At 41.7% G+C, this 19,801-nt stretch overlaps 1 protein-coding gene across 1 annotated transcript; it reads right to left on the bottom strand.

Annotated features, from left to right (window-relative positions):
• Positions 1-439: 439 nt before the first annotated feature.
• On the bottom strand, positions 440-17,238 carry LOC118165045 (p53 apoptosis effector related to PMP-22-like). Its single transcript, XM_035322908.1, has 3 exons — positions 16,640-17,238; positions 2,694-2,837; positions 440-2,433 (listed from the first exon to the last, which is right to left on the bottom strand). The coding sequence occupies exons 1-3, from the start codon at positions 16,848-16,850 to the stop codon at positions 2,219-2,221; spliced, it is 570 nt and encodes a 189-aa protein (XP_035178799.1). The 5' UTR covers positions 16,851-17,238; the 3' UTR covers positions 440-2,218.
• Between the last annotated feature and the right edge of the window lie 2,563 nt (positions 17,239-19,801).

Genomic DNA, 19,801 nt, shown 5'->3' with positions numbered 1-19,801 from the left:
GCTGTGTCCTGCAGAGCCACTGCCACCAGCCCTGACACTGCTCTGTTCTGTGCACCTTCCCCCACCTCCAGGTGTTGGGTCAGCATTCAGATAATGGCAAAGAAACTGCAAATACAGTCAGTGGTTGCTCAAGTTCCCTTTGCATCTTCAAGGGATTGACACATCCATTGGAGCAAACCATGCAGATGGTTACTTGAGTCCACATGGACCATAAGCTCAACAGAGCAAGTTCAGTACTTTCATGTGGATGTGAACGAGGCCCCAGGATGCAGTCAACTTAGGAACGGTACAAGCTGTTTTGATGTTATATTTGTAAATTTCTCTCACCCTTTAAATCCAGCCAACATACCCAGATGCTCCAACATGGTGCCTTAGAAGAGAATACTCTGGGGACTCCACACTTCCCTGCTCTTGGTAGAGAACAAAATCTAAGACTCACTTTTGAAACAATACTCAGATACCATCATTTATTAGGTGTAATAAGCAGAATGAAAAGAGTTATGATTTTTTGTTTTTCCTAAACAGATAACGTTACATAAAGAATTGCAAGCCATTTTATACAAATTGCTTTTCCATGTATGTTTATTTTATTTTCATTTACTTCCAACTAGGAAATAGCTTCTTAATGCATTTGCAAGTTCTTGTCTAGCCAGTCCCTGTTGCATAGACACTCCACACTGGCCTGATACATTTCTCATGTTTATTGATCTAAGTTAGAAGTCAATCTATAAAAGTGAAAGGAATTAACTGCTTAAAAATAAAAAATAAAAAAATTAAGGCCTATGTCTTTATTAATTTTAGCTACTCAGAGGTTTTATTAAAAAAATGTTCCTACCTCTCATTCTTTGCAGTAAAGAACTTTTGGCAAGGCTCTTTTAATAAAGTACAAATAGTTTAAAAATTGCAAATATATTACAAGATAATAATCAACTCTGTTTAAGGATTTCAGTGGGACTCCTTTTTACACACAGTAGAATGATCACTTTTTTCATGTAAGAGAAGAAAAAGAACATTATAAAGCCAGGGTTTGCAATGCAGAAACCAACAGTGTTGAGTATACTTCATTGCTTGCAATATTCCCAGCTCTGAAGCACTGTGGGGCATAAGATACTGAAGAGTGTTTTACGAAGATTTCTCTCACTGTGAGAGTCTTACTATGAGATGGTGGGGGATATTTACACATTTTACAGTACATACTTTCCACTTTTAGAATACTTAAAACCAGTAAATTAATTTAAAAGCGCATTTTGACCAAAGTTTAATACCTAGATCCACACTGCTCCGAGTCCACTCCTGTGAGCCGAGTGCTGAGGGGAGTCATACCTCTGTTTAACTCCTTCCTGACCCTTTTATCCTGGATAAAACAACTGGAACAGTAAAACAGAGCTTTCTAAAGCCATAGGTTTTGATACAGCCGATAAAAGGGGCAGAGGCCCACGGAGAAAACCAAACTAGGAGCCTCTTCAAACCAGGTCTGTAGGTTGCAGGGATGGCTGGAAGTCCCCTCTGCCTGCTCTGTGCTGGCTGCAGCAATGCCATGCCAGGATTTTTAAGGGCGCTTGAATTATTAATGGTCCTTGTTTACTCTTACTGATATTCAGAAATAAAAGCTTACACTCCAAATGGATGGGTGGAAGTCAGGATGCTGGCTTTGGTAGGGGGGCTTCTCTTGCCCTTTTCTTACTGTAGCCCTATGGCTTAAGTTGAAGGAATAGAAAATTGGAAGCAAAGCCATGAAGTCCTGGCTGACTGATTTGCTGCTCTGGCAGTCAGTGGATAAAGGCATTTGGCTTTCTGAAAAATGCACAAAATCTTCAGGTTAAAGAAAACTAACACACGTGAAGTGAGATTTCTGCGAGCCACTTCCCTTCAGAAAGATGATATACATTTTGTTGTCGTTGTTTGCTGATCATTTCTTTTCCGAATTTAGTTAGAAATATAAAGGCACATAAAATTTAATGAAATCCATATGCACCCCCACTCATGGAAATGAATGAGGAAACAAGTTTTTTTAATGTTTAGACTTAATCTAAGCAACCCACATCAGATATGAAGGTCCACAAAAGAGTAGATAACTTTATTGTAAAATGCCAGTACTGTTCTTCTACATGTACTTTAAAGTTTCCAGCCTTTTCTACTAGCATCTGATGATAATATTCTGAAAAACGTAGATAGCCTGTCAGATATCTGTGTAATATGAATGCATTTTTCCTGGTGTTTATGGGGAAGAGTAAAAATATGTGGGCTTCACATTACCCAAGATTTGGTCTTCATAGTTAGGAAGGCAGCAGAAGAAGAATCCCAAGCATATTTCCATAATGGCAGTGGTCCAGCCAAAGCCGTAGGCCCAGCTGAACATATTGATTCCTGTCATTTCAATTTCACTGGAGAACTTTACTGGGTAAATGACCAAGCCCATGATGGAGAACACAGCTGAAGAAACAGGAGAAAAAAAATAATGATTAAACTAAGACCCATCACACTGCCTGTCTCCATAGTACCTGTAGCTAAATCCAACCATATTTTGGAGGATTTGGAAATAGACCCACTGCCATGACAGATTTTACATTCTTTTTCATTGAGAATTCAAGTGCATACAGGCATAAACTGCATATAGAAGCAGCTGAGGGAAATACCAGTTCTGGTATGGATATTCCTGCACGAGCAAAACTTTGCTTCATGTTTTTTCTTACCAGCAACAAAGAGCAAGCCTCCAATCCCTCTTATGAAGTTGAACCGAAGCGTATCAATGGCAAATGCTATGATGGCCAGAGCAAAACAGATGACAAGGAGTATAAATCCAACAAGGTATGTGGCGGCTGCAGCTCTTCCCCAAGCTGAAATCAGAAGGAAGGTAAATTAGAACAGGAAAAAAAAAAAAAAAAAAAAAGACTGTTTTTCTTTAGCGTTTTTCTCTGGTTTATAGTGAAAGGCTAATTTTAAACAACGATGGAAAGAAGGTCAGCTCTCAAGAAGAAAATGCCACCAGAAATCATTCATTAAGTGCAGAGTGTGTAAGGACACCAGCTTAGACCTCTCCTACAGAATATAATGGGACTTGCATACATGCTTCCTGTTTAGGTTTAACATTTAAGAATCGAGAGAAAAAGTGACTCTAAAGATTTAACAGTGGACACTCTACTTCAAGAACAAATGTCAATACTTCAGCAGATGTCGTAAAACCAGCAGCATTCTGCATGGAAAAGGAGAATTGGACTGTCCCTGAAACTAATCAAACTCTTTCTTAAACAAAACAAACAAACAAAAAGTTTGTACAAGTACTATCACTCTGATATGCAAATGTAAAAATTTGGCGATACTCCACTAATGTCAAAATTCAGCAAATTTCTGTGTTTTTATCCTTTGGTTAGCCCCATGTCCTAAGTGGAACTAAAGATTTACTGTCTATTTTGTAGTGAAACCGGACCTCTCCTTTTGGTCCAAAATCAGAAGTGTTTTATTTTGAAAATCTCGTTCAGGATATTAATACTTTAATTTCCAAATTATGTAACTTTACATTATAACGTCAGAGCTAAGCATATTATGTTGTTGTAACAACTGAAGAAATATTATGTATTCAATATTTTAAGTCTTGAGGTGCAATGACTGCTCAAAGAGATCAAAGTGTCTCCTCCTTTCAGTGTAAAAAGCCTGCTTTGACACTAAAAATTGTGTATGTAGATAGAGTAGGCAGTTCAAGTCTGCTGGGCATTTACAGACTTCACTCCCTCGCCTACACTGTCTGTTTGCAAGGTGTTGGCTTCTAACCAAAGACACAGAGCAACCGTGCTGTAAAATTACCACAGTCCAAACAAGCCTGGTGATAACTATAACTCAACTCAAACATGGTGCGCGTTGTTCCGTAAAGGCCTTTTTGCATGGAGTGCCGGCCGTCAGCTGGACAGGCACCATTAGACTGACAAAGCGGGGGGAGGACACAGTTCACCAAATAGCTTGGATTTATTATGCTTTCCCACGCAACCATCGTATATTTTGGTGACCTACGCATTCTACGGCTTGCGTGCCTGTGCAGGTAGGACCAGAAAATGACCTTCATCTCAGCTCCCTTTTCCTGCTGCTGTAGTAGCCCAAGGCTTAAAGGACAATCACCCATACCAGAGAATTAAAGTAATAAAATGCAAAGCATCCCCAGTGTTGTGTTGGCGTGAAAGCCCTCTGGGCTCTGCCACTGCTCTGCCTCTGGCTCTTTCCCAGCCCTCTGATATCAGACTAGAAAATTGGGTCAGGACTATGGGTCAGCCTTCCTTTTTACCCTTCAGCCCATCAAAACCAATTTCCCTTTCTGTTTAGTTTTCGCTATCCACGCCTACTTTATGACCCTTGATCCAGTCTAACCATTGCACTACACTTTCCATTTTATGTCATGTCCTTTTTCTTCCTTACGCCAAAGAGTCTGCTTTAGAGGACTTTCCAACTGCATTAGTCTTCATGTAAACAGGCAGCTTCCTGAGAAAAACTGAAGGGACAGCAAAGCTAGCCTCACCGTCTAGCCCAGTGTTTTATCCTAGACTCTTCTCTTAAGGAGTTACAGGAGGCATGGAGGTAGAGCATGCAGTGTGGAGATGCAGGGTCCAGTGTGGGAGAGGAGCACCTCAGTGGGTCTGCCATGGCCTAGTGTGGCCGGAGGAGCTGGTGGCAGGCAGATCGCCACCCCTTGGCTGGGAACATCACCCACCTAGGAGCTCAGTGGGTGCCTGATGGCTGCAGCCATGTGCATGCTGCCATCTCCATCCTCCTCCGGGCTCGCCCAGGTGTTTTTCCTGAAGTAGTGTTACAAGTACAGTGACTGTGTGAAAGCAGGTTGGGTGTACGCCCAGCCTGCAGGGCACTGGATGTGTGGCAAGAAGAGACATGCTGCAGGATGCTTACATCTTTAGGACGCGTTGCTTAATCGCCTAACAGCCGAGTTTGTGACACTTGCTTCTAAAAAGGTAAAAAAAATGTAGCTCAAAGTTGGGAGAAAACTCAGCTGCAGTAAGGCAATAGGTTTCCATGGGAGAGCCGCCGTATTCTTTTTTTCTTTTTTTCTTTTTTTCTTTTTTTTTTCTTGAGGAATTGTACCCTGACTTCACCACCTGTCCTTCATAAAAAGTAGTTTCCAGGAGCCTAAGACCACAGCGTGTAAATAACGTACATTTCTGGGGTAAAAGATTATGTGGGGATAATTGCAACTGTTTCTGTAACTGAGGTATTTATTTTTCCTTGTGCCAGAAGAACTAGAGAAGCTTACTGTCTTTACAAATATGACTAGTACTTACAGTTCCTCATAAACGCCAGAATTAAATAGGTCAAAAAACAGAAGGAGAATGTATAACTTCAGCCACTACAACTGCACATGTCTTCTGCACCTCTAGAGCAGATTCTCAAAGGCCTGGCACAAATACAGAGTCCCTGTGATGTTGAGCAGCAACGCCCTTCCCACCGGCTCTTTCTCCACAGGCTGCAAAACGCTTTGTTGAAAGTACCATTTCAGAATAGGTGTTTTATTAGGAAACACTTTTGAATGGTTTTAGGAGATTATTTAATTGCAACCAAGTGGCTAAGCTGATCCCAAATATTTTTTTTTCTATTTTTTTTAATTCTTTTTTTTTTCTTTTTTCTTTAACATAAAGCAAACATTACAGCATAAATACTTTTTTTTTTTCTAACTGCAAAGCTTTTTCATAAAAATGAAAAAAGGAATGCAGTCCAAAGAATGTAACACCATGGCTGGTGTAACACCAACTCAACGAACACTTGACTTTAGAGAGAAGCAGCTGAAAGTTCTCCCATCATAAAATGAGAAACAGGGACGGAGGGAGCAGCAGCTTACAGGACATCAAGCTGAGTCTGTAAAAATACACAGCAATTTGTGAGATCTGTTTTCTCAGTCCCCGCACATGGCAGTGATGTTTTGGCTGTTTAACAGTTAAAATCTGCTTGTTAGAAAAGAACTATGTGTTTATGCAAGCGTGTCCTGGAATACCAGCAGGATCCTGTAGCACTGCATGTCAGTCCTACTTCTCCCTTTTCACCTCCTCTGTCAGCTGAAAAAAAGCCCATCAACAAGCACTGAGAGGCTTTGCAGGAAGCTACACATCACCCTCCCTTCAACTCCTTTTAGCTGGCAATTTTCTGAGCAACTTTATCTTACAGCAGAAACCTTACAGCAAGACCTTGCTATCTCCCACAGGCAAAACGAACCCCCCATTTTCATGCCTATCTCAAGCAGAGCAAAGAGTGCTTCTATTTACAGTGTCTTGTGCAGAAGTCAGCAAAGACTTGTGAGAGCCCAGACTACCCATTGTGACTGCAGCCATATGGGACTACTGGAAAGTGAAAATAAGTGCCTGCCTTCTGAAACCCACTGCCATGTGAGGAGACCCTGAGCTAATTTAGAGAACAGAAAGAGTCTACCCATACCCTTGCAGAGCTCACTGTGGCTTCTGAGCAAGGTAATTAGCTGAGAGTGTACAATAATATCACAGCTTTATTACTGTGCTATTAAAGCTAAGTTAGTTTGGAGGTAGCATTGCTCCATCTGAACGTATTCTGAATAACCTCTTGCTGACTGCAGCCATGTGGAAGCTGATCGGCTTTATTAGAAACCCAGGACTAAGAATGTCTCTGATTTCCTGCCTTCCTGATTTCACTCCCTCATGCATTCTCCAGTTTGCAAAAGCGTGAGCACTGCTTGTGCTTCGCACATAAGGAGGCAAACTTCCTTGCACAGCAGTAAGCCGAGTCGCTGGTGTACGTGGTTCAAAACACAGAAAATATGCACAGTGATGTTCTCATGTCTTTCTTGCTGTGGTACCCCCAAACCACACAAACCCCTGAGTGTCTCTGAGTCATATTTTCTGAAAGGAACACCAGAGACTTCAGGAGTACTTCTGGTGTAATCAGTAAGAATACGCGTCATCAAATTTTCCTCCCATCTTGAAGCACACAACTAGCACTGGAACGAAAAATAAATGGTTGTCAGCTCGCAAACGTCAACAAATTATCTACGCATTCTCACCAGCTGATCATTTTATCACATCAGCCACTGCAGTAAACTTAAAGCAATTTTAAGGAGCGCTTCAATACAGAGGGGGAAAATGCAGAACTGTCTTGGAAAGACAGTAACATTTACTTTGTTATCGCTCATACCAACATGGGAGACAAACACAAATCCTGCTGTTCTAGCTCCAGTCTTACATAGCAGTTCTTACAAGAGCTGAAATCTGCCTTGGTGGTGATTCATCTCTGTGTTGTACATAATGAGAATGTTTCTAGACCAAGTTTGCAGAGCTCAACCTGTTTTATGACTCTCTGATTAAAGGGAAAGAGCATTATTTTGGAAACAACGCTGAACTCCCTCAGATTTCTCAACCTGGCGTTCTTCACCAGGGTGTGGCACACTCTGCAGAGCACACAATTTGCTATGAAAAGGAACTGCTTTAGCCAGGTTTTCTCCATTTCATTTTGTTTTGTTCTCATTGAGAACATTTCCATGTGAAAGCAAAAATGTCTGTAGAAAAACATGTCTGCAGCTGTGAATTTGTGTATGCATTTACAGTAAGACTCCTTGATTTTTTTCCTTTGGAAATAAATTAAATTGAAGCTGTTTTTTCCTAATTTATATCTCCTTAGCTTGAATTTTAAGTGGACCCATCAAACTCATTAACCCTAAGCTTGATTTATCAGCTGAAATGTTATGAACTGTTGGTGCATATATAAGCCACTGCTATCCAGGGCTCCAGGTAAGTGGCACGGTCAGAATTTCCTTTTAACATTGGACAGCGCAAAATCTTGTCTTCTGAAAATCATGACCCTCTAACAACCAAACCACAAGAAATTTGTGTGATCTTTTTGAAAACAAGGGAACATTTAAATCTCTGCAAGTGTCTGCTGAACACAGAGCTGTCTTGGAAATACCTGACTTCATTTATTCATTTACAGCTGAAATAAATCAGAAACTATTAAAAGCAGCTTCTTATGAATAAACAGTATATGCAGACTAAAAGCTATTGACCGAAAATAATTTATCAGAAAGGCTATAAAAATGAAGAAAATCACATATTAGTCACGGATAATTTATGAACAGAATAAAATGGGGTAAAAAAAATTCAAAAGCATGATTGGATGTGTATTATTCTCTGAGCTTCTATCCTCCAGTGCTCTGCATTGCATCTGGATTGTTCTTAAAACATCTGTGTTTTCTGGGTATATTTTCCTTGGGAAGTTGATGCTGCTTGCTTATCTGGTTTTTGTGTGAGTTTATGTAATTTGAACTGCAATATAAAATACACATTTTTGGTTCTTCCTTTTGGCATCCTTTTTGGGGACTCTGTTCTCTTTCCCTTAGCATTACTTCAGAATTCACTGGCAGTCAATATGGGTTTCTCATTTAATAACAGGGTATTACCTCATAACATGCAGGCCATTTTTATGTGAGCAGGAACCCGTTTTTAGCTTGTCACTACTAAAGAGACAACCATTGTGGCAGAGGACAACCTACTTAGGTTCACACTAAGTAATGTCATTCTAAAGTTTCTCCATGATTAGTAGCAGGTCCCATATAAATGGAAAAGAATTATGACTTTCGATTACCCCATAATAATGTCTTTAAATGACAACAGTAATGAAAGGAACCTTTATGTATAGACCATCTATGAGTAAAACACAATATACATTAGCAGAAGGCAGTGTCTAGCCTTATTGCTAAGATAATGGTTCATTTCAGCTTGGTGGACTTTAACTCATTTAAAGCAAATTACTATGAACTTCCAACCACTGACTTTAGTCGTGAACCTAAACAGGCAACACCTGCATCCAAGGCTTTACATGCTTCTGAAAACCTCTTCTCTTACTGAGGAAAGCAACCCAACTTAGGAGCTATCCTGACTTGAATTTTGAGGGGAGGAGCAGTTACGTCTTGAGGGAGTGGTTCAAATTCATCTCACCATAAGCCCAGACGTGTATAAGCTTGACTCAGAAGCTGGCTTCTGCAAATCCTGTATTAATGAGGGCTTCTCCTTGATGCTTACTTAGCACTGGGGAGGCAGAAGTGGCAGAGCGTGTAGAGCCGCCATCAAAGGGATCACCAAGGGAGTAAGTTAGCTATTAAAAATAATGTGTGCACTGCACCTCAGAATTAAAGGTTTGACCAGGAGAGAATTAGGGAATATCCCTAGCTTCCATTATCTTCAGAAGCAGTTGCATATGCTGCAAACATCTTGGGACCAAAATTTAGTTTTGTTGTAATACTGCAACATTTTTCCTCCTATTTTTCCTATTCATTTTATGCTAAAAAAGGATGACAAACTTGAATGGGTGTATAGAGGTGGGCAAGGTCAGATGAATAATACGAGTAAGGTACTGATAAATCAGTACATATACATAAACTCAGTTAATCACGCAGTGGCAAGATGCACCTGCTTCTTAACTAATCCTGAGCTAAAAATGGGTTAAAATATATAATGCGAGTTAAACAGAATAAACTTCCATGACAACACAGGCTATGAACTAGGACTTGTAATTGAAACAGCAGAGTGGAACCTTTCCAAAAAGCTCCTTTTAAGTTTGATTTTCCTAAGGCCATCTGAAGCTGAAGAATACTGAATATACATATCATCTCCATATGCACCAAGTATTGTTCTCCTTACTCTTGACCTGCATTTTTCATGCTGTGAGCAAACTGTGTTCTGAAAGCTTGCTGCAAGTAGCCTTTTGCACTAAGGAGTTTCTCTCCAACAGAGAGCAGCTATAAATCTGGATCTAATTTCCTGTTAGAAGCAAAAATTTATCATTTGAAAAAAAAATACATATAAACAGATGGTACTTTGTGTTCATAAAATATCTTCCAAGCCTTATTTACTCTTCTTGTGAATGAAAATGACATCTTTGACAATACATCTTAAAATTCTTCAGCGTTTCCTGCTTACTGCTGATGGGGCTGTTAATGAACAAATGGGAACTACACAGAGACGTCCTATTTTGGGGTCCAGATTTAAACACGTTGTGAATATTCAACATAATTTGTGACATTATATGTGTTCCATTGCAGATTACTACTCCAGCAGAGCTGTTTACGAGCTGAAGTGCTGTTTAGCACCAATAGGAAGACAGAAGCCTTTGGGACATAGTCAGAAACATCTGACACAGATGTAAACATCCTCACTTCACAAACTAACTTGAGTTCCCAGGAATTTTTGATTGATGAGAGATCTTGTAATAGTGCTTGACAAAGAAGAAACATAGCATTAAAAATTTGCCGACTCTCCATGTTCAGAGTTGCTCAGAACAACACAAGCTGTCAGTGAGGATTATTATGGAAATGTAAAAATAATAGATAATAGTATTTTGGGAGGATGGTTTGTTTTCCTTAAGCTTTTCTGTTTAAGTAATCCAGCTGTTTAACCCTACTGTGGAATTCAAAATCAGCCTTGCAGACCTTATCACCATTCAGACTAGGGAGAGAGTACTATAGCCCTGTTGTATCAGATTACCTCAATAAGCTAGGGGAAGATATGAGGTGAAGAGAAATGAGAATATAGCCACAAGTTTCCATAATTTTTCAGCAGAGGTGCCTCCTGTGTGCGAGAGTTAATGGTATGCACTCAAGGACTTCAGATCCTGAGAATTCAAAGCACTGAGGATCTTTGCAAAGTCCTTGACACCAGCAGTTCATATCCTCACAGGGAGAACCCACCACACGGATGATATTTTTCCATGCGATTTAACTGTAACTGTTGAAAGGGAGGTTGGATGATAAACAGTGGGATGCCATCTGCAATTGCTCTCTGTGGAGTTAATTGCTGAATAACATAACTATTATTTAGAAAAAAGTCTGACTAAATGAATCTGCCACTAAACATAAACAGGGACAAACACTAAAATTACAAGGGAAAGCATATTTGCAATTGCAGATGAGGAATGAAAATTGCCATGCTAATTAAATGCTCTGGGCTTGTATCTCTTCTCTTATTCCTCTATAGTAACAATGGAGTCTCTCCTACAAACTGGGAAAAAAACAAAAAAAAAACAAACAAACAAAAAAAAATTGTTCATTCTCTCTTGCATTAGAGTTCCTTAAATATATTGCTGTTGTGATATTTCCATTAATATAGTTTAATACATACAATTAAGCCTGTATTTTCTAGCATTCTAAATTTTGAATAGCTATTGAATATTCTAAGTTATTAAGTAACTAATCTTGTCATCCTGTTTCTCACTGGTTAGTCCTTAGTAACGTTACACTTTCAGGCAACTGATGACTTAGGAAATGATGTACTACCCTACACACTGTCATTAACACTACTGGCAATTGCAGTACGTAAATGTAATTGTTTCAGGTTTTGATGCAACAGGAACAGCAAACAGTTTTTGTTTTCAGTTCACCCTGTATCAAAGGTGCTTTGCCTTGTAATTCAGGTAAGGCAGGGAGCATGGAGCAGGGAGCATGGAGCAGGGAGCATGGATCTGGCTCCATTCTGAGCTCCCACACAGCCTTCCTTGGACTCATCAGAAGCCTCCTCAGCCTTTGTTTCCCATATTTAGGGACACGTTTCCAAGCCTACCTGAATATCACCGTCATCTGGAAAAGTTTAGGTGCAGAACCTTGGCTTCAGGGAAAGCCTGCAAGAATGGCCCTGTGACTTGATCCAGGCCCTCCTTCAAAGCACACGCTTGCTCCATTTCTCTTCCTACGTGCACACACCCTCGTATGCCAAGGAGCAGTCGGGACAGGCTGCTTCTCCTCCCAGGCCCTGCTGAAGGGGACTGTCTCCCAGTCCAGCCCTCTGGAAATATCCCTGTGTTGTTCTGCTCAGGGCACTTGCCTGAGGCAAGAGAAGGCTTTCCCATGCCAGACTGTCAGAGTGACTGGAATGTGGGGGAAGGCTAAACAATTTCATGTAGGCAGTGTGGCAGCGGGAAAATGAGGTGTCTGGTCTGCCCTGTGCCCTAGGTGTGATGAGTCACTGCTCTGGCTGGAGAAGGCAATTTTCCAGGAGATGTGGAGCCAGGCCATGTACCTCACTGTTGTATCAGTACCTGGGGGGGGAGGAGGCAAGTGGAAAGTGATTTCCATTCATGGATGCTGCCTCCATAACAATAAATGGGGCTTCATCATTGCAACAGGTTCCCTGCACCCATAGTTCAATTTGAAAACAAAACCAAACAAAAACAGGGAAGAAAATTTTCTCACCAATGGAGTTCTTAGGAGACTAAAGTAGAATATTTCTTCTCCTGACAGGATATTGCCTTTTGCAGCATTCCCTTTGTTTACTTATGCTTTAGACAAACTCATCTGCGGTCATTCTTGAACTAATGTTTTTTTCCATTATAATCATACTATACTAGCCATCCCATCCTGTAGATTTGAACTAACATTCACAGTCCAAAATAATACTGGAATGACATAGCAGATAGTTACCCAGTACATGGGAAGACAAGATGGAGAAATGTGTCCTCTACAGAGGGCAAAATCATTCATCCCTCCCCTAATCTCCACAGGCAATACTCTCTCTGGACATCCTAGGAAAAGGCTGGATTTGAATACTATGATGTGAAAATAACTGATGGTCTGGATTCCATCATGTGGAAATGCCTTTTCCTGACTTTTTATTTTTATCCCAAGATTTTTGTTTGTACCATGCAAATGACCCAACAACTTCAACCTAGATATAAAGGCTTAAGCTTGCAGTTATTTTGATAGCAGCATCTGCACATGGAAGGGCTGCAGGGCCAGGTGGAATATAGGCTGGTACAAGTACCCCTGAGTTATTCATCTTATTGTGTATTGAAACTAATCAAATAAAATCAGGTATTGCTCCCAGCCAAGAACACACGTTTAAACATCTTCAGAGTCTGCAATGGAATAAATCACACTAAAAAATTGTCTCAGGTCTGAGACACACCTTGTTCAGGAGAGGTTATACAGCCAAAAAATCCAGAAAAACAAAGGAGTACCATGCCAGCTTCAGGAAGGGATTTAACCTCTGTGTTTTCTTTGCAAGCTCAGCCATGTCCCCGCTAGATACTTTCCATATTGTCCTCATTATCCACCTCTTAAGTATTTGTCTCCGTCTTTGTAATGGTTCAGTCATGCTGTGAGCTTGAAACCTGTACTTGTTCCAAATAGCAGAAAATTGTAGAGCTATAGTTTGCATTTCTCAGTCCCTCATCTTAAACTCCATTCATTTCTAATGTGCCTTAAAACACTATATATTTTTCCACATAAAGTTCTATTTGTTTGAGCTAAATGTGCTTGGAAAGCAAAAGACTTCTGGTAATGTCTGTATTAGTGTCATGTGGTTAAAACAGAAGATCTGGACTCTTGGAGAAGTTAGTAGAGTATATAGACTCCTCATATTCTCACTTTCCATGGTCTTCATACACTTGCAAAAGACCAGCAGAGATGCTAGGCGAATTACAAACATTGCAGGTGGAGAATGTGATCTGAATTTGCAGACTATATTGAACAACTTGCAAGATCTTTATAGTTGGATCTAGTTATAATAGGATGAAGATGTCTGAAATGGATTAAGACATCTACACTGTCCAAGCCATGTTGAGCACATTCACTGGCAGCCACTGGGGTAGATGTGCATATTACGTATGTCAGTGAAACTAGCCCCAAAGGAAGACTGAATTTCAGAACCTACCCAGCCTGGGAAGCTGAGGATAAATCCCAGAGGAAAGGAAATAGGAACTGTGGAATAGAGGGGGGAAGAAAGAATTATCTCTGGAAAAGTGCAGAACATTTCTGTCCTTGCTATTTACACCATGTCTTTTGTCTCTCCGCACAGGAAGGCAAGTATTTACACTCTGTTCATCAAGCATGGCACAAGACACTGAATGCTTGTTTTCTGTGACCTTGCTGGAGCAGTATGGATAAACATAATCCCAGAATTATTAAAAAACTATGTTCCAGCACTGGGGCAGGTAAAATCAGGCTCAGTGCAAGACCTGGATGCTTGCAATTGAGATGCTGTCACAGGGCTTGCCTTTTGGGTGGAATCCAGGACACCAGCATCAGGCACCTGCACCCCGCATGAGGAAAGACAGCACCCCAAAAGAGACATCCCAAGGCCACACCTACTGAGCAAGAATGGAATGTGAGGAAGTACAGATGACAGGGTTGGATCTGAACATAACCCACCTCTGGATTCACAATACCTGAAGGAAATCTGCCTAGACAGCACTTCCATCTCCTCAGGGCTGAGAGCTGAAACCAGTCCTCAGACAGATTGCTCATTTGCTCTTCCAAAAAAACAAACTGCAATCCCTCCTTCCTCTTCTGTGTTTCATACATGGCAGAGAAAATTGTGTTTCCTGACACCTCCATTGCTGGCCACCTCTAGGTGACACCCGAACTGTTAGCAGGCTTGCCTGGAAAGGGAGGGAGATCTGGGTCCAGATCAGGCTGGGGGCTCAGCCCAGATCTTCCTGTAATAGGTCCTGGTGCCCAGGCAGTGGGTGGGAAAAGCACAAAACCGGAAGGAAAAAGAGCAAGGAGGACCACAACTCTGCTGCATAGTGCTGCAGACACCCTGCTTGCATTAGGGGAGAGTGGGTATCTGCATCTACAGGGCTGGAAAAGAGCAGGATAGTGACATGACTTTGCACTGTGATAGGCAGGTCTATAGCCTTCTTACTGCCCCTGGGGGGCCACCCCTGTAATGGCCCAGATTTACACTGCAAGGGATTAATCTTGCAAAGCCAAAGGTCTGGCAGCTTAATCCACCGTCATTTGGTTTATGCATGTATTTGTTACATTCTGCTTTTACATATTGTCCCATTGACTAAATGACTCTATTGTTTCAGACATATCCTCCTTTTCCACCTGGGAATTTTGTCCAGGGGGATTTGTCAGGCTTTCTGTGTATTTAGTAAATTTGCGGAAGTTACCTGTTGGATATATGTCCACTGAGGGAGTACTGCAGTCATGCAGCATGCAAACAGCATTTCTAATGCTTTCAAAAGTGCCAGATGACTCTCTACAATGCATGTTCTGGTGAGTATGTGTGTACTAAGGCCAACATGTTAGAAGTGTGGCACTTACTGAGGATATAATTCATGGTGACCCCATATGTTGTGCGATAGTCCAAATAGAGGAGGACAACCTCCCTGGTTTGTCTGTAGATGTTTCCCTGTGGGAAAGTGTGCATACAACTGCAGGATTTAAGCATGTAAGAGAGAGGCAGGATAAGGAAGGAAGTGAAATGCCAAACAAGCTCGTAGGACCTGGAAGCATTTTTATCATCAAGAGAAGCATGGTGAAACATCTGAAAATTTTCTGTCCAGGTAAAACCGGCATTCATGACACAGACCGTGCCTAACTGGAGGAGGAGGGCTCGCTTTTCATTGAACCTCAGGACTGGGAAACCCTTTGCTAACTCTAACCAAGGAAGGCCAGGCCTTTCTCACCGCTCCTCTACCCACAGTATGCACACATACTTGCAGCTGAGCATCACGGTCTCTCTCCTGCCTTCCAATGCCACGTGCCAGAGGCAGCAAATTGGCTCAATCCATGCCCAGCCAAATAGCTGACACAGGAGCTCTGAGAGCAGGACTGGGCATGTGGCTGAATGGAGCTGCCCTTGTCTCACAGCCCTGCACTCACATGGGCCTGCCACAGTTAACTCTTTACAGATGAATTTTGAGCACAGGAGGCAGAGTTTGACCATAGATAATAAACCTTCAGGAATAATTTTGAAAAACTGTATTAATGACCTCTGAGACTGATTCTGTGAGCACTCATTTTCAGCTAAAACAGCTGGAATTCTGAACCTTAGAGAAAAATGTTCTTCTGTAAAATCTGAGTGAGCGTCAGCATAAATCACAAGAAAGCTTGAACCTTCTGGCTCAGGCTAACAGTCCATCACTCCCAATAAATCGCTTCAGACTGTGGCCCATACCTGATATACAGAAAAAAATCTAAGAAACAGCACACATTTACAGTGATCTTTTTCTTGGCCTACTCCCCCAAACTCAGTCATTTAAACCTCTTCAAGCTGGGTCAGCTTGTTCAATAGCACACTTAAGGAAAATTCAATACAAACATAAATGCTTTCTTCTCTTAAAGCTTTCTTTCGTAATCACACGAAGGCTCCTTCACACAACTCACCTACTGGAGCAGCATTCTGCAGTCTGACACTCCCTGGGGATATCTTTGTATCATCTCACATTTCTAGCTCCCCACTTCTTACTGGCACTCAGGGTTGGCTTATCACACTCATTCCAGGCTTACCCCCACAACTTGCTGCTTGGACATTTGATCAACATCAGTTTTTAAGTTCTGGAAAACTGAGATTAGTGAGAAAAGGTTACCAGCTTCTTCTAAAAGAGGAAAAAAAGTCTTAAATGCTGTGATATTTTCTGCACTGGTGCATTATGACTTGTGGCTTTTTCTTTGTACTATGCAAGCCATTTCCTAAAGCACCCAGGTTTCTTTCTGCCCAGGGTTGAGGACATCTTCATTCTGTTACTCAGAAACCTTGATGTATTTCAGTGTCGGTCCCTATCTCCCATAGCTTCTTATATGAAGGTCAGATATAAGGAGATACGGCGAGGAGAGCTGAGGGAAGAGGAGCTCAGAGAGGTGACCCACTGCTTCAGAGCCCTCCCCGTTGCCCCTGCCGATGCTTACCGTAACCCATGAGGGATTCGCACCTCCATTCCGCACCCTCAAAAGCCTTCCTGCAGCTCTCCCATAGCGACGCTTGGTGCAGGTAGGGCAAGGTCTGCGACTCCAGCCAGCCCCTGCCCGCCAGCGCGATGATGCCAAAGATGACGCCGATGCCCAGGAGCAGGGGTAGGATCCATCTGCACCGCGTGTAGTCGAGGCCGTACTTCACCATCGTGCAGGGCCGCAGGAGGCTGGCAGGGAGAAGAGAGATGTCTCTGCTACCGACCCAGCCGAGCTAAGTGAGCACCCGTACCTGCCAGCCGGTCTGCAGGTGTCTGAGAAAAGCTTTTTAATTGGGACACACAGGGGAGGGAGGGAGGGAGGCAGCTCCTCCTAAATTCAAATGAGTAAGAGCCTCCGGAACAATAACCAGTCTGGCTGGGGAGAGGCTGCCAGGCTGGGTTTGTCAGTGGGATCCTCTCTGCTCTGCTGACTGGGTAACAAAGAGGGTGATGTTTACCCTCGGCATTTAACACTTTCCTTCCTGCCGCTCCCCAGTGAAAGGATCAACTCACAGCTGTGCTTGCAGCTTCGCATCTCCCGTGGGATTTGCATGGGGCAGGTAAATGCAGGAGTCAGCCCAGGCAGCTGTTTGATTTGGAGGGTGGTGGTTGCTTCTGAAACTTGCCACCTGCAGGTTGAAAGATGCCTTTCTTGGACTCCGTTTAAAAATGAAATGATACCCTATCTTTGACAATCAAAGAAAAAAAAGTGCTCTCGCTGCTATTAAGCTAAGTCATAGCTGCAGGGGAGGAAAAAAACACAGGAGTTTATCATTAAAAATATAGTGTAGTCAGGTTATAGCCTCTGTGAAAGAACGAAAACTAGGCTTGGGTTTGACTGTGCTTTGTGAAGTCTCCCTACATGTGGATCTGGCTGTGCATACATGGCTCAGGGCCTGCCAGAGCCTGCCTGTGATGCGCTGCGAGCGTGACGCAGAAGAGACAATCCACGGCCTCCTGGCTGCGGGTTGATCCATCAGCCAGCTCGGAAATAACCCTGCCATGCTCGTAGCGCTCTCCCTTTGAACTAGCGTGTGCCTCAACCTGGTATTTCAGTTGTCTGTACGTCTGGAATCATCTGCACTGCTTGCAGATTGAAGTTGTTTTCTGTGAAACATGGTGAAGCCCACAGGATGCTAAACATCCAAAAACCACCACGGTAGATTTTGTCAGCCAGGTCTGCATCCAAGCCTGGACCTGATGTACTCACAGAGATTTGTAGCTATACTGCAGTTTTCATGGTGAAATATGACATCCATACTGAATGGCAAACTCCGCAGCATTTTGGCAAATTAATATTCAAGAATCCGTAATATACCTAATATAAAACAAATTCACGATTTACATTGAATTAATACACCATACAGGAGCGTGCACCATGAGGTCTTGAGTTCATGTAGACCCAAACTGGAACATCCACACCAGTGATCTGCAGCACAGTGAAGAGGCATTAGCTCCATCATGAGCGCAATTTGTACGGGTTAATGTGACACCGTGCCTTACCCCTAAGCGGAGATTACTTATTAGCATGGTGGTAGATTAGCAGTGGTGTGGCTGCTTGGCCCCTCACTCTCCAGCTGGTGCAATTCTGGCTAGCTGAAGCCTTCTGGCAGCAACTCTCCTGTAGTATGGTCATGGCCCATTTTCCTGAGGTTGTGAGAGGTCTATCAACAGCATTTGACAGACCTCCACTAGAGCAGGAAGCCTCTTTACAGACTTGGCCTTGGAATTTGAGCATCACTTAGAGCAAAGCCAACCAACAACAGATCTCAGCTGCTGTTTTGAGGATGAAAATAAGAGGCAACATCAAGAAAAAATGAAACCGTATTTTGTAAAGGACATTTTAGGAAGCTCTGGTAGGTCACATTTGTACTAGCTACAAATTCAGTTCTTTAACCTAAATATAATGCTTAAAAGGTTAATTATCAATTCTAACACAGTGTAATATATTTTTTTACACACAGAATTTTTATATTTACATTAAAACAAGTATTATTCGAAGCTCACCCTTACTACAATATGCTGGAACCTGCAACCTTTCCACATCTGTTTACACACATTCTTTCTGTTGCCACAGCTGAGGTAAAAATGATAACAAAAACTCCAAATACCCTGAGACAAAAGAGGTTTGGATTTGTATATCAGATGTTTTTTAAACAATGACATCAAAAACACTGATGCATGTAGACTGTAGCCCTCACTCAGCTGTCTATATCTAGTTTCTTGTAAATTCTCAATCCTTCAAGAACAGTTACAGTTTTCTAAACACTTGGCCGTTTTGTTCTCAGAGAAAACAACCAAATCAAAGCAATTTTGTAGATTAAATCCACTATGAAGCCAAGCACAGTCAGGTGTCTGAGAGACAGTGTTTGCTGAAGAATAAAATTTTCTTCCCTTTCTTATGGAACGCTCATCCCTGTTTTAGGTAGCCATATATGACTGAAGGATTTGTCATCATTTTTTGTCATAACTCACCTTTGAATGAATGCATAATGTCACAAATGTTAGTATTTGCAGGATGATACCAAGGAACACATTAATCACACTGAAAGAAAGATGAGTGATGTTCAGTCACAGCAGGTGTTTCTGCATCTTGCTCATCTTTGTCATCCTTAAGTAACTTCAAATGACAAGCAATCCTGACTCTCAATACAAGGGTAATTTGTGGTATCTGGGACAGTAGAGAGGAAGATGTATTCAAAGCTGACAAAATGAAGTATCACATGTAATTCTGATACTCCTGTGGCAAACAGGGAAAAATGACTGAAAACTTCTGATACAATGTCTGCGATTTGAAGTGATGACATACCCACAGTGGGCTTTGTATTTTGCAGTATATGAGCTGTGTGAAAACAACTGGTTCTTCTGCTTTTCCCAATGTTTGTAGACAGCCCCTCAGAGTAAACACTAGCATCATCTGTTGAAAATGTATCTACATTATCTATGTTAAACTGTTTACACTTCAGTGCACTTACTGCATCTCAAAATATTCCTAATGAATTTTCATTGCTACTTGTAGTAATCAGTAATCAGTAGGATGTTGATAAAACAAACAATTTTAAGACATTAGAACTAAAAGCATCAATCTGCCCCTTTCAGCCAAGACACAAATAGTTTTCAG

Source organism: Oxyura jamaicensis, chromosome 3 (assembly GCF_011077185.1).
Source record: "Oxyura jamaicensis isolate SHBP4307 breed ruddy duck chromosome 3, BPBGC_Ojam_1.0, whole genome shotgun sequence".
In the NCBI taxonomy this organism is placed as follows: Eukaryota; Metazoa; Chordata; class Aves; order Anseriformes; family Anatidae; genus Oxyura; species Oxyura jamaicensis.
Note: the sequence above shows the minus strand (reverse complement) of the source record. Positions and strands in the feature narration are given on the sequence as shown.

Excerpts from the sequence above, each read along its gene's own strand:
- LOC118165045 (XM_035322908.1), bottom strand. The coding sequence starts at position 16,850 with ATGGTGAAGTACGGCCTCGACTACACGCGGTGCAGATGGATCCTACCC. Across the intron at positions 2,838-16,639 it reads CGAATCCCTCATGGGTTACG|CTTGGGGAAGAGCTGCAGCC; the intron begins GTAAGCATCGGC and ends TTCTGATTTCAG. Across the intron at positions 2,434-2,693 it reads AGGCTTGCTCTTTGTTGCTG|CTGTGTTCTCCATCATGGGC; the intron begins GTAAGAAAAAAC and ends CTGTTTCTTCAG.